Source organism: Cryptomeria japonica, chromosome 9, assembly GCF_030272615.1.
Source record: "Cryptomeria japonica chromosome 9, Sugi_1.0, whole genome shotgun sequence".
Taxonomy (NCBI): domain Eukaryota; kingdom Viridiplantae; phylum Streptophyta; class Pinopsida; order Cupressales; family Cupressaceae; genus Cryptomeria; species Cryptomeria japonica.
The window spans coordinates 716,241,595-716,256,531 of record NC_081413.1 but is presented as its reverse complement, the minus strand read 5'-3'; the positions used below and the strand labels follow the sequence as shown (position 1 = coordinate 716,256,531).

At 39.4% G+C, this 14,937-nt stretch overlaps 1 protein-coding gene across 1 annotated transcript in view; it reads left to right on the top strand.

Annotated features, from left to right (window-relative positions):
* Nucleotides 1–14,937, top strand: part of LOC131035274 (dihydrolipoyllysine-residue acetyltransferase component 1 of pyruvate dehydrogenase complex, mitochondrial) — a 199,419-nt gene that overhangs the window by 157,593 nt on the left and 26,889 nt on the right. The window contains exons 15-16 of the mRNA XM_057966946.1: nucleotides 9,158–9,228; nucleotides 9,350–9,410. Of these exons, the coding sequence (XP_057822929.1) occupies nucleotides 9,158–9,228; nucleotides 9,350–9,410 (132 nt within the window). The remainder of the gene's footprint in view (nucleotides 1–9,157; nucleotides 9,229–9,349; nucleotides 9,411–14,937) is intronic.

Here is a 14,937-nt window from a genome sequence, read left to right as displayed (position 1 = left end):
TAATGTCTCAGCCATGGATGACGCAGAGAAGGAGTTAGCCTTGTATCCTTTTTCATCTTTTGCTTGGAGGAATAGTTTTGATCCTCATGGACATTTAGAGGAGACGGTCGGTAGAAGATTTAGACATGAGTACCAAATTGAAGATTTTATGATGAATCTCCTAGATGATCTCGAAGTGAAACGAAAGATACATTCTAGATTGCCTTTGGATTTCATCAGGAAATGTAAGATTTACAGAGTGGCCGACCAAGCTCAGGACAACGGCAGGCACATCCAATCTTCATATGATAGAGAAAGCAAAACAATAAGTTTGAATTGGAATGAGCCCGAGGCCGTGGATTTAGATGATTTGATGGCACCCGTCTTGTCTTGTACTCGCAGATGGGTAGACGTTCAGCATCAGAAGTTGAGAGAACAAGGCATAGCTATGTCTTTTACTTTGGAAGAAAAGCCAGCCGAAGGTGGAGCCAGTGTTAGTGAAGGCAATCCTAATCCTAGGAATTCAGGTGAAGGTAACCTTCGATGTGCCAGTGAGGGCAATCTCCATTCGAGAGGTTCGAAGAGAAAGGAAAGATCAGAAAAGAAAGAGCCTTCCAAGAGAAAGCAAAGTGCCGGCAAAGATCAAACACCAGGTACTTCTTCCAGACCAGAAGATAGAACAGTTCGAGTGGAAGAGTCCATGGAATCGATGGTACAGAATGATAGACAGGAGGAAGGACAGGCACAGCATGTTTCATCCGATGGATCTCTCCAAGACTATGATTTAGATAATGATAACGAAGTAACATCTCCTCCCAGACAAGAAGAAATAGTACACAAAGAAATTCAAGTTCAAGAGACAAGATCAAATATCCCAGATTGGTTGAAGGAAAGATTGACTAAGGTGATCGTAATTGAGGACGAGGACAGTGCAATTGATTTAGAGAGCCTTGTTGGACGCTCACATATGACAACAGAGAAGAAGAAGGCTACAAAGATGTCCAAGATGATTCGAGATGAGACTGGATCTAGAAAACTGCAGATAGCTACACCGGCAGCAGACAAATATGAGGGTGAGATCCTAGCAGAGGACTATCATATACAGACTATTGAGTTAGGACCATCCACAGCAGAGCAGACTTTAGATGATGCCACCGACACATTTGAGGCATTGAAGGACAAGCTTAGAGAAGAAGTAGAAAAGAATAGAAAGCTTGAGAGGGAGGTCGGTGCATGGAGGACATATTTCAGTCACATCAATGAACCTTTGGGACGTCAGGATCCAGTTAGATCACCATTGCAGGCATTGCCCCTTCAATCAATCAATGAAGCAGAAAGATTCAGGAACCTGGTCCAGCGTACATGTGGTTGGATGGATAGATCTCACACGGTGGCCATTGAGTTTATTACAAGGATGTCGAAGATCACCCATCAGGCTATCCAAGTTCTTGAGATAATCCACAGATTGATGGCAACAGTAGCTGCATTTGCCCATACCAAGGACGTTGTCATCCCTGTCTTGAAAGTTATAAGACACACATCCAGAAGAATTTTAGCACAAGAGAGGATCTTAGAAGGTGATTCTCACAGTTTGTTTCAGTGGTCAACCTTACTCCATATAAAGAGTGTTCTCTTTGAGGACATCAGTGTTAGATGTGGTCAAGTTGAGGAGGTGATCAATCCGATCCAGGACAGAGTATTTGAGGTACTTCGTACCATTCTTGGCAGAAGGATCGAGGTCGAGACAGATGTGGATTTACAAGAGTTTGAGGATAGAATCACGATCATCTTTCGCAAGGACGCAGATGTTACAGATGAGCAGTATGATCAGATGTATGCCACCATGCTCCTGATTGATAGAACAAAGGAACTTGAACCTACTTGGGACGCAGCTCTTCTAGATGCATTTGATCAGGTTATCCACTTAGAAGAGAGTATCAAGAATCTTCCCGAGATTCCAAGCACAGAAATCGAAGGAATCGTGACTAAATTCATTGCATATGCTAAGAAAGAGAATTGGAAAGGGAATAAGATTCTAGATGAAAGGTTGTTACAGATGGCATGACATCTTATTTCTCATTGGTTGATACCTCCTAGATTTTTGTGCCAAATTTAATATTTGGCTATGTATTTAATGTTGTTCAGTAAAAAGGAGGTCATTTGTAACAAACCCTAATTAGGGTTTAGGTGTCATGATCTTGTCCATTGATTTGCTTTCAATCTGGACCTTTCATTGTAACTGGGGATGCTATTTATACCCCCATTTTTCATTTCATTTGATAATAGAAAAATAGTTAATAGTCGAATAGTCAGATAAGAGTGAAATAGAGAGATTAGAGTTGTAAGCAATTTTATTTTGTAGCAAGATTGAGTCTTGAAGAGAGAAGTTCAAGCAATTGTTGTATATGATGACTTGGAAATCAATAAAATATTGAAGTTATGGTGTTTTGTTGCAAGTTTCTTGAGTTATCTTCATGGTTGTTGGATGTACTTGAATCACGCTCAATCGAAGTACTTTGTTAATTTGAAAGACTAAGTGTGAGATTTGATATTTGGTAGGATTCGCAATCCAAACCACTAGCTTCTTGCTGATTGTAAGAACGCCTTGCGTGGTCGACTGGAAAACACTTTGAATCCTTAACCTTCAAGCATTTTCGTATCTAGGATATGTACCTTCGTGGTAGTGTCCTTGGCCTTTGATGCATTGAATACCATTATCACCTTAGAAGATCGCACTAATTTCAGTTGAGTTGTTATCTTATGGCAAAATTGAAATTGGTTGAGTCTTGCCAAATCTCATTCATGCTAAGTCGTTCATAGGATTAGACTAGATTAGATTTACTTAAACCCTGTCCTTTTTCCATTTTTTGAAAGTTCCTTTTAGATTAGTAAAATCTTCGAGCCATTGAATCCGTAAGACGCCTTGAAGGAAACAGCAAATCACATCATACCACTAAAAAAGCTTGTCCACACGTGGAGACCCCACTAAAAGAACCTTGGAGTCTATCTAACTGATCCTTTTTGCAGATCTTCAGCAGTTAGAGACTATTTTCTCAAGAGAGGATAAGATGCCTGTCGGTATTTTATTCTGTGTATGATTGTGTATGAAATACACGTCAACACACTCCAAGTGCATCTAACTTTCCTAGGAACAAGATGAATGCCTCCTAGCCAAATCTAGATCAGAATACCAACGTGGCCCAATATTCGCCTTTTACCCCTGAAGGTCAAACAAGTGAAGATTGGCAATCACCAAATACAATCTATATGGTCCAAAGTTCCTCCAACTCACCAAAGAAAGTGGATGCGCCTCAAAAGATAAGCACCCCTGAAAGGGCTATTATGACAAAAAGTAAAGAATTAATCAAGAATTTGAACGCGGTGGAAAGCCAAAAGTCACCCATCACAAATACACATATCGTCATTAGGGATAACGGGGTGAAAGATGAGAAGCCCAACAAGAATGAGGTACTCACTACAAAGAAAGGTGTTATGCAAAAGGAAAACTTGGAAGCTATTGTAAGTGGGTCGCCACTCTCAACGATCCTAGAATAGAAACCAGCTCCCCAAAATGACAAGCATGTTATTCTCTATCAAGGAAAAGATGATCCACCTCCATTCCTTTTATCTGTATGAATTTTTTGCAAAATGTTGTATAATTGGTTGATGGACTTCGATGCCTCTAGCAACGTCATGCCTCTTGCAGTATGTCGAAGGCTAGGTCTCACACCTACACCTACAAACAAGAAGGTTACTCAACTCGATAAAATAGAGGTTCTAGTTGTTGGGGAACTAAACAATATCCACAGGCAGTATGCCATGATCTATTAGATACCTTCAAAATTATTTGCTAACATAGTCACCTCTTAAGTTGAACAAAGAGACTTGATCCATTGGTCATATTGGTTTTACTCAATGCATGCTTTGATTTACTTAAACTTGAGGAAGAATTCACCCATGTGCTTGATGTAGAAGATCCATGGAAAATTGAAAAAACATCAATGAAAGTGATGTAGTATTTGGACCTACCTAATGATAGTTTCTTCATAGGTTCACATGTCTTTATGAATGATCCAAAGGTTGCGTGTAATGCCCCTTCTTGGGATATTCCTAATTTTTGCCCTAAAAACAATTCCAACTTAAGATGAGAGTTGCAATATATTTATAAATATAATTTTATTAAAACTAAAGACATTTCATTATAATAGTCAACTTATAATTCTAAGAATTATTCAAAAGATAGAGCTGATCTTAATTTTCTCCTTTAGACCATAGATGACACACTCGTAGAGTGCTCGGCGAATTTAAAAAACTCGCCTAGTTTTTGAGCTCTGCGAGTTTTTTTGACTTTAACTCGCAGAAAAAAACTCGGTGAGTTTCTTCAAAAAACTCGGCAAGTTTCTTCAAAAAACTCGGCTAGACTAAAAAAAGAGGCCCAAACATGTCAAAAAATTATCAATTTTTTTTTTTTCAGGTCAGTTTCATTCTCTTCATCAGAATATATAGTGATGGAAGTAGGGAAAATTTAACCTCAATGACCTTGTCTTTGTGCAATATAATCTTCGATTGCGCGTAAGGAAGGTAGAGGAAGTAGCAGGTGGTCCACTTGACTTGGATGATATAGATCCTTACAATGATTGGACATCACAGGAGCAACCTCCATTGTTTTTTGAGGATGACAACACTGATTTGGAGAGGCAAGCTATGGAGGAGGAGGGGGGTGGATTTGGTTTCACGCTGGATGACATTGAGGAGGAAGAGGATGAGGATGAGGAGTCATTGCCAATGCCACAAGCAGGTGGAGACATAGCTTCATCCAGGATGGAGGATGAGCCAGCCATACCGAGCGAGGAGGCACAATTACGCCCACTACAGACTTCTAGGACTAGACCCTCTAGTTTTACCTAGAGCTGGAAAGAGGAAGTTGTAATTGTAATTTGTAATGATGTATTTACTTTTGGTTTTACAAAAACTATTTACTATTTTGCTTCCAGCCATCAACATTCCTCATGAGGATGCGATTTTGTAGACATTTTGTATTTAAATATATCTAGAATCAGCTTGTTTCTTTTGTGTTATCATTTATTGACTCATTGGATGCATCTTCTCATTAAATTTTGCAAAAAAATGCATTTTTTATTAAAATTAAGCGTGTTTTTATGTTGCCGAGTTTTTCACCGAGTTTTTTCGAGTTTTTCCCGAGTTTTCCCCAAGTTTTTTCCCAAGGGCTTGGCGAGTCAAGCCGAGTCGCGAGTAGTTCAACTATGCTTTAGACTATCTTGTCGAAGATCAATAATACTCGGATCAATAAATCATGACATCATTAATATTAGGATCAATACATCATAGCATATTCGTAATAGCAAATTATATGGTGAATTTCCTAGGAATACTTGCAAATAGCAATATTAAGGTGGGTCATCCTCAATATTATTGAGAGCATGTAAGGAGGAGCCATCCTTACAATTCCCGGCTCACCTTGAAAGGGGGCCACCCCCTCGATCAAGCCCCAGAGAACGAAAGGCTGGTCATGAGAGTTATACAGTTTTAGCACTTTGCTCCTTTGAGAGGATGGTTTCACTTGTCCTCGTTGCTTCTTTGGTCTCTACTTTACGTTAGCACTCTTGGTATTTTGAGAGCAAGTTGCTTCTTTCTATTGGCATCTCTATTAATAGGCTACCCCCTTTAGTGTACTCCTTTGATGCCACCCTTGCTTTGTTCCCATGAAGGACATCATTAGAAGCATTGGAGAGGATATCTATTGATAGTATATTGGGACCCCTTTGGTCTTCCCTTGTGAACCACTCAACCCCAAGTTGGCTTTCTATGCTCAAAATTTCATATAGATGGTGGATGGTTTTTGTCCTCTCACTATCTCCAATATCATTGGTATTGTGGCTTTAGGTTTTCCCTTGTTTAGTTGAGAGAACACTCTCACTAGTTATGGGTGGAAATTGATCACCCCATCCTCTATTAGGATTGGATCTATTGTCTTTGCTATCTTCAAAAGGTAGAGATTAAGGAACACTTCATTTTTAGATGCCTCATTTGCTATGAAATTTGAGAAAGATTTCTCTACCTCTATAGGTACTTAGGCAATAGTCTATCTACTTTATTCAGATATATGGACCAATAATGCCTAGCTCTTTTTTTTGAGGCCATCACCCTTTATTGTAGATCCTTACAATGGGGAGTCTAGGGCCTCTAAAACCCCAATGTTGATCACCTCTTTTTTGCAACCCACCTATGCAACAAGGAACAGAAAATGGACAATGTATACCAATATTTCACATATCAAAGTTGATAAATTAGTTAGGTGGTGCTTCTCTCAATACACCATTACTATTCATATTATCCCATTCCCTAGCCTACTCTCCCTTGGTATCATAGTTTTGCTTCTTTGCATTAAAATGATTCAACCGCATTTGCCAACATGGATATACTAGTTATCCGCCATCCCAAAAACACAAGGGTAGATTCATTATGAGCTTCTTTTCTACTATAGGAGCAACATTAGCTTTTCATGTTAGGTGAGTTTTTAGTGCTTTTATTTTTCCTAGGCTATCCTAGTGTGGCCTTTTAACATTAGATGCTATCTAATGAGAATTATTTCTCATAGTGATTGACAACGGCTCATATGATGACTCCATTTCAGATGCAAACAGGGATATTTGATGGAATTTCCTTCAAGTCTTCAGCAGCGCGTGCTTTTGGGGCTTTTGTTTTCCTTTTATTGCTATTTGTATATCTATTTGTTTGTGGCACACTGCTTTTGTTTATCATAGGCAATTTTGTTATTTTGATTCTAGGGTTCTCTCTTCCTAGAACTTTCTTTTGTTAACTACTGTAACCTCTAGTCCCATTGATCTACTTTTGGTCATTTATGGACATCAATACAATTAATCTCTTTATAGTTCAAAAATTTCCAGCAAAGGCTTCAGCACTTCTAGAAATTGTAAGACCTAAATCATTTCTAATAGTGACTGTTTCACCTTGTTGAATATTGAAATAGTTAACAAAAACCTCCTTCACAGACCAACTATTCTATAGATGACCAAGAAGGATGTAAAAAAAATTCTATAGATAACCAAGAAGGATGTGAAAAAATTTAAGGACCACCTAGGAATCAAACCAAGGACCTAACATTTGCCGCTGGGGTGCTATGCCATTCAGCTGTTGGTTCCCTTGGTGACTGGTCCATCTCTGCTTTACCTTTTGGGTGTGACTTGTTTTGCAACTGCCCAACTTGAGCCACATTATAGGTGCTTGGGGATCTTAGCGTAGCTTGATTTTTCTGACTCGTAGTCTGATACCATGTAAAACCTTTAATGGATTAGCTATGAGTTGAATCTAAGACCTCTTATTTGCTGCTGGGGTCTTCTAACACTGAGCCTGACCTCTTGGTGACTGGTCCATATTTGATTCAGGTATATCTCATTTTCCAAGAAAGGAGAGGAAGCACAAAGAGCAAGATGTGAAGTAACAGAACCTTTGTGGGAAGAGAAGAACTTATTCTCCCTATTTTCTGAGAAAGTTCTTTGAGATCCTCAAACCAAGAACAATCTATGTGGTTATGGCCAAATTAAATATCAAAGGAGGATAACCTAACACTATAGGAGGCTTCCCTAAATATCGTACTTCACATAAAATACATAAACTAAAAATTAGGTCCTAGATCAGATTAGAAACTCCAACATGTGGATTATCTTAAAATAATGGAGCAAAATAAAAAAGTAGGTTTTGGCAGTATAGGATGGCTCAGCCGAATAAATTTAGTTTCATTTATTAGTGAATGTGTACTTATTCTACTGATTCTAAAGGGATCGGCTAAACTAGTACAAGTTCCTGCAATGTAATATATAAAATGAACACAACTGGGGTCCTAGCAGAGGGAATTGCATTTGCAAGTTTGGATTCTGATTAACCAATCATGTATTTTTCATCATTTGGTAGCAACTAATACTTTTGAATGTATGACTCAGCCTGCCTCAACTCAGATATAACAGTGCTGTCAGACTGTCAAGATTGAATCTACTGGCAATTAAAGTAAAAATTTGTGTAATAGAAGAGCTTAAAAGAGCAACACCTTGTGCTGCCTCCTCAACACCATGCGTTCCCATGTTATGTGAAGTTACAGTGGATACTCCCACATCAACTCTTTTGTATTCACATTATGTAGATGTTGATCATATGCATGCACTGCAAGTGCCCCCTTGAAACTGCAAAATATGGGTGGTGTGTACGAATAGCACTTGGAGTGGGTGAAGTCTCCATCTTATTGTGAATCTATATCAATCTCCCTATTTGTGGCGGTGTCATCAATTTGATCATATTATTCCTGTGTATTCACATTATGTACATGTTGATCATATGCATGCACTGCATGTGTCCTCTAGAAACTGCAAAATATGGGTGGTGTGTAGGAATAGCACTTGGGGTGGGTGAAGTGTCCATTTTATTGTGAATCTATATCAATCTCCCTATTTTTGGTGGAGTCATCAATTTGGTTGGTGAGGTTACCACTGGTGCATCATCCTGCTCTCTCCAACTTGTACAAGCTCATTTACTCCCTCATCTCCATTCTCACCCTATTAATCATAAATAGTTTACTTATCTAGAAGGAGGATCTATTCTTCTATTTATGGTCTGATCTTGGTTTTCTTTCTTGCATGGGAATACATTCAAGGGCCTTCACAATTAAAGTCAGAAAACTGAAAAACTGAAGGGCTATCTGAACCCATGTTTCATATTATCTTTAATTGTTTTGGAATAAAAGGCCTCTGTATGTATAGTCACGCTGAAGTTGCAATTGTACTCACACAAAGTATTTGGGAGGACATCTAGATTTTGGAAAAAGAATTTGTTTCCAGTTGTACACCTTTCCTTTATTATTTAGAACAACCATATGGGAACATAATGCATTCTGCTGCAATCCTCTAATTTAGTCAGTAATTTAGAAGTGGTCTCTAATTATTTTTCTGCTTTTTTTAATATTTTCTTTTGTTCATGTATGCAACCTCACTTTACATTGAGCTAACTAGTTTTGTCATACAGTGAGAGTAGTCTGAAAATCTTTGAGTTGGTGACTTATACAATCCATGCTGTCAGATCATCCAAATCATGTTTAAATATACAACAATTATTGCTTGTTCAATACAAAGTTGGCTCCATTGTGCAGGTGAAAGAACTAGCAGATAAAGCACGGACTGGAAAACTTGCGCCTAGTGAATTTCAAGGTGGAACTTTCAGGCAAGTGTAGCTTTAATTAGTGAATTCTGAGATAATTTCTATTACAAGAATTGCAATATACAAAAAATACTGATTGGTGGACAAGTGGTCATGCTTCTAATTTCTGTATTATTCACTGCAGCATTTCTAACTTGGGAATGTTCCCTATAGATCGGTTTTGTGCAATCATCAATCCTCCACAGGTATGCCATCAATATCTGTTCTAGAAAAGTTGTATGCACAACTGTAAATTTTTTGGTGTGACTGTTTGTCAATTGATAAAGCATTCATTAAATACATTATAGATCCTTAATACATAACATTTGTATTAAATTGAGAGTTCACATGGGAGTCGAACAAATGAGCAAATATCAAAACTTAATTGCTTTCATAATTCATTGTCAATATGCATGTGATTTTAAAAAATAGTATACAAGTTACAACAAAATGCCCAAAGGCTGCAAGTTTCACTTTCAATTAAAACAAAGGTGGCAAACCCTTTCGCTTAGTAGAATGTGATGATCCATTACAACTTTAAGCTATGTTCCACCAAGTTTCTGAGACATTGGGAGGAGGGGACATGTTTTGGGGACAAGATTTTTTGAGATTGTTTTTGGGGATGGCAGGGGACGAATATATATATATATATATTTTAAAAAATGTATGGAAATTTTGAATATTCGTATGATAACATTGATAAAGCTGCAAAGCATTAATAATATTGACATATACATTATAGAATCCTTCAAACACAACAACAGATTACACATGAGAGTTGAACAAATTAATATTTGATTGCTTCCATAATTCATGTCAATGTGCATAAGCTATACAATTGAAAAGTAGTAATGCTGCGTACACCAAAATGCCCAAAGGCTACAAGTTTGCACTACAAATGTCAAAATGACAAAGTCACAAATATCAAAAACTGTAAAATATAGTGATGGAGAGTATGATGGCTGCCTCTAATTGTCATCTGCCAACATTGCATCAAATTTAGAGTTTGACTCTGAGTCACTGCCACTATGAGTATGAGGGGCTGGTTCATCGAATGGAACTCCAACCAAATCCCTCTTGTATCTCCTCATCAATTTGGGTGGCGTCCATTGGATCAACATACCACCATAAAGTTGGTTTTTTTATATTCTAAAGTCTGATGATCGTGGAGTCGCAAAGCACTATGAATGGCCACTTATTTCTCTGCACATCTAGAGTGAATAAAGCTGTATGTGGACCAACTCCTCTCTGCAATAGAGGAACTAACAACCTATGAAAGGATATGAATAGCAAGTTTTTTCAACTCTGGTACATCTTTCCCATACCCTTCCACCATCCAATGGAATCCTTTTGAGCTAATGTAGCTCTATCTATCTTTGTGTCTGGTTTGCCAAATGTTGGACTGCGAAGATTAGTAAAGGCAAGCTATTGTGTGCAAAGAAAACTCGACTTGTCAATTGAATACATCTTTCTGAGGCCCTTCATAAATCCTTCTTTCACCTCTTTGTCATCACAAGGAGGCAACCTACTAGGTTTTGGTGCATACCATTTGGGATTGAGAGCAAAGATTACTTTATAAAGAGGGGTGTTCATAGTGTTCCATTGCCACATCACAATGGGCTTAATTTGTTGCTCATATAATCCCAAATTAGGATCCCCGTTAGAAATTGCTTGCTTCATTTTTCCAAGCATGTTGTCAAATGTCTCATAAATATCTTTCTGACCTGGATAAATTGTATCAGTATATCTAATGACATCCACAATTGGTGAAATGAAGGAGCAAATACATCTGGAAACAAAATTTGAAACAAGACAAGTTAGAAAATTTGAATATGATTTTTTTAATAAAATCAGCAATCAAATTATAAATTATAAATTTACTTAATAAAATGAAAATCAACAAGTTATTAAAAAATCCTAATAACAATTTTTTTACCTCACGTTGGACCACCAATCATCCCTAAGAATTTTATTTGATGCTTTTCCCCTTTTGTAGTGTTTGCATTAGACCATCTACTCCACTTTGAATTCATCATCATCAATTGTAGAGCCTTGTGCACCTCAAACATCCTCTTTAACAAAATAAAATAACCGGCATACCTTGTCTCTATAGGCTTGAGGATTTACTTCTTTGAAAATGTCTTGAAGAGAGCGAGGTGTGAAGGTTGCAAATTAACATTGGGATATCTGTACAACCACTTGTTGCACCCAGTCTATCTTCCCTATGTCTTTCAATGCGTTGTTTAATGCATGAATACAATAAGGGGTTCAAAAGATGTGCTTGTGAGCACCCTACACCATCAAACCAGCTAATTTGGACACATGTGCCTTATCAATGACCACTTGGACAAAATTGGAGGCCCCAACCTCCTCTCTGTCATCTCTCAAAATATGAAATTGGAATTCTATGTCCTTGTGCTTACTAGAACAATCAATAGCTCTAAGAAGATATGAGCCAGCTGAACATGTGACTATGATGTTAATAAGTGGCCACTGTCTATTGTTGGTCCACCCATCCATGACAATAGAGCAGCTTGTCCTAATCCAACACTATCTCATATCCTCCATTACCACACTCACCTTGGAATATTTTTTGTCAGGGAGTATAGTGTGTAGCATATTTTCTCTAGGGGGGTGAATGAGGGACCAACACCAACAACATCTTTGAATATTTGTTTGAAGTTAGGAGAACGTGCTACATGAAATGTCATGGCATGCAAATAGAAAGTTTGGCTTAAGAGGACTCTGCCACATCTTGTGCATGCACATTGAACAAACTTGCAACTATATTTGGCTGCTCATTAGAAGTAGTCTTCCTCTTCCCTCTTGTGGAAACATGAATATCACCACTACCACTACCACTACCACTACCACTACCACTACCACTAGGACTACCAAACATAGAGGGCACATGCATAGCTGATTATGTTTGCATTGGAGCCCCATAGACTTTGATTCCGCCTCCATGTGCTATCTGTATCACTCCACCCTCTCATTGTCTTTTATCTCTTTACAAACCTTCATCCCTTGGCTTGCAAAACCCAATAGATGAAAATACACTCGTGTACCTCCCATTAAAATACTATCTACAAATGTGACACAACCACAATCTACTACCCCTAAAATATTTCTCTATGGCTGTCACCAATTGAAGAGGTTTTTAAGAATTTAAGTTGCCTTTTGCATGTTTTTAAGGGCTTCAAGGGCATTAAAATGGATTTTCTTGAGGCTGTCCCCCTTCACCCATACCACTTGCACACCTTGATGAATGTTTACTACTCTATCTTATAAATTAAATACCGCAAGTAACAATAGAGATGACAATGCCTACTAGATACAGGAGTAAAATATATCTTTATTCACAGGTGGGATTATTACAAAGAAGAAAACCAGAGATGGTCAGCCAAGAATTATAGTTGTTCCCACGACTTACCACCTTCCTTGATGATACACAATGTATTTAAAGGGCCTGATAGTTGCCAAGAGGAACATAACTGTCAACCAACTGACACTTATAACTACTCGAGAGTGACAAATAACTTAAAATGAACAATTAATACATTGTTGGATAACCAATATTATCAAACATAACAATAGACATTGTATGCTAACTACAATGAACCCCCAAGTTGGTTTTCATTTTTTTCGTTCCTCTCATCATGCCCACTACTCTCACTACTGCTGCTCATTGTTTTTTTTTTTTGAAACTGAAAATAAAAAAACACAAAAAATCATACATTTTATTTTTTAAACTTTGAAGAAAAAAGATCAAATGGAAAATTAACATATCTCTTTCACTTCTCTTGTTATGTGTGTTTGTTCCCTACTATGAATTATTTAAGTTCTAGACTGAACAAGGAATAAGCACAAAACATATAACAACAGTTCAACTATCTACAGAGCATGGAAGTAACAATCAGATGGCAGAAAGATGTTCTTTTATTGCATTACCAAAATATATAGTACACCAGCATTATTGTCAAGGTTCCCGTACATGGCAATATATACTATCTGGTGGTTGGCCGAGGTACCAACCGTCGTAACTAACACGGGAACCCACACGGCCGACTCCAAAACATAACAATAACTTACAAGTTTTATTCCTAATTACGGCCTAACATCACCCCCCCCCCCCCCCCAAAAAAAAAAAAGTCGTCTTCTAGATGACAAACAAATGGAAGCTTCTATAGCAACTAAAACTAATGTGAAGAGGGATGAGAGGGCGTCCCTGGAAGTACAAATGACTGAGATGTGCCCGCTCGCTGGAGTCGCTGTGTAGCTGCCAGTTCTTGCTTTCGTGCCAGCTTGACCATATGGGCAGCCTCAACAATTTTGTTGCGGTCTCTCTGAGTCTCCTAGCCCTACTCCTACAACTGTTGCTCCTTCTCATCTAGTCTAGTCTCCAAGCCTGCTACCTTAGCTATCAGCTCATCCTTCACCTTACCACTCACTTCCAACTCCTACACGTTCCTGGCGACTGTCTCCTCCAACGTGGTAATCCGAGAGTGCTCCTGAGCCAACTGTAACTGGCTCTGCTGAATATGGTGGGCCAATGTTTTCCTAACACCCTCTGCTTCCTGCACTGCCTGATCCTGCTGGGCCTTCATGGCTTCCATCCTCACCACTGCCATCCACTGATACTTCAAGACTAGGTCCCGAAAGGCTGTCTCTATTCCATGCAAGGAACCATAAATCCCAGTCTCTTCTGTGACAATCATGTTCCTCATCCAAGTATCTGTCATCTCTAGGGTCTCTATCTGATGGCCGTGAAGCATCGAAAGAATTCCCCCTCATAGTCCTCCCTGACAAAGGACAACAGGCGCTCGGCCACTTGAGCTATCCTCGGGTCCTAGCCAACTTCCACACCCTTCATGATATGTCCGACGTCACTCAGGAGCTTCGCCATGCCCTCCAATTGGAACGCACAATGCTGCAAAGTGCCAAATGGGTCTGCAGGGTCACGTCTCTGCAGTTGAAGTATCAGTTCTTCTGTATGAAGCGAGGAAGATTGCCCCCTCCCTTCCTGAACTTCCCTGTGCAATGTAAGCTCTCCTATAGGCCTATGAGTCTAGAGATCCTTCCCTTCATCAGATTCCACACCGCCAATTTGCAAATTGCTGGTATCAAGTCCTCCATCCCCACCAAGTGACGGCGGCAATTTCTCCACCCTTACCCCGAGGGTCTCCAGCAGCCAGGAGTCGATTGTCTGCTCCTGGTGGTCATCAGCTCGGGTGGGACTCAAGTGTGGGACGGTCTCCTCCTGTCCAGGGGTCACCCTAAGTGGCGGTGGCGGTGATGCCTCCATGACCACGACATAAATTGCTTGGGTTGGTACATCCCTCGTCTGCTCAACCACATGTGGTCTGTCTAGAGGGTTCTCGACCACCGTCACTTCCATGACCATGCTACTGTCTCCTGCCCCTTCTGTCACCTCCTCGGCCACTGGAGTATCACCACCCTCCATTCCAACCTCAGCTAGCAGTCGGCCGAGGGCTGGAGCCAAGCGAAAACTGTCATCATCTCCACTCTCATCGTTGGACGAGGATGCCTCCACGACATCTTCCTCACTATCCCCGCTGCCTTCTTTGGGGGATTGCCCCACATCTTGTCATCGCCTCTTTTGCTGTGGTTCCTTGTCGACTGTCATGATGTCCAGATGCGTGCAGTAAAAGATGGGGGGTCTATATGGCTCTAGCTTGGCTAATGGCTGCAAGTCGCCCCTCTTCTCAGGTG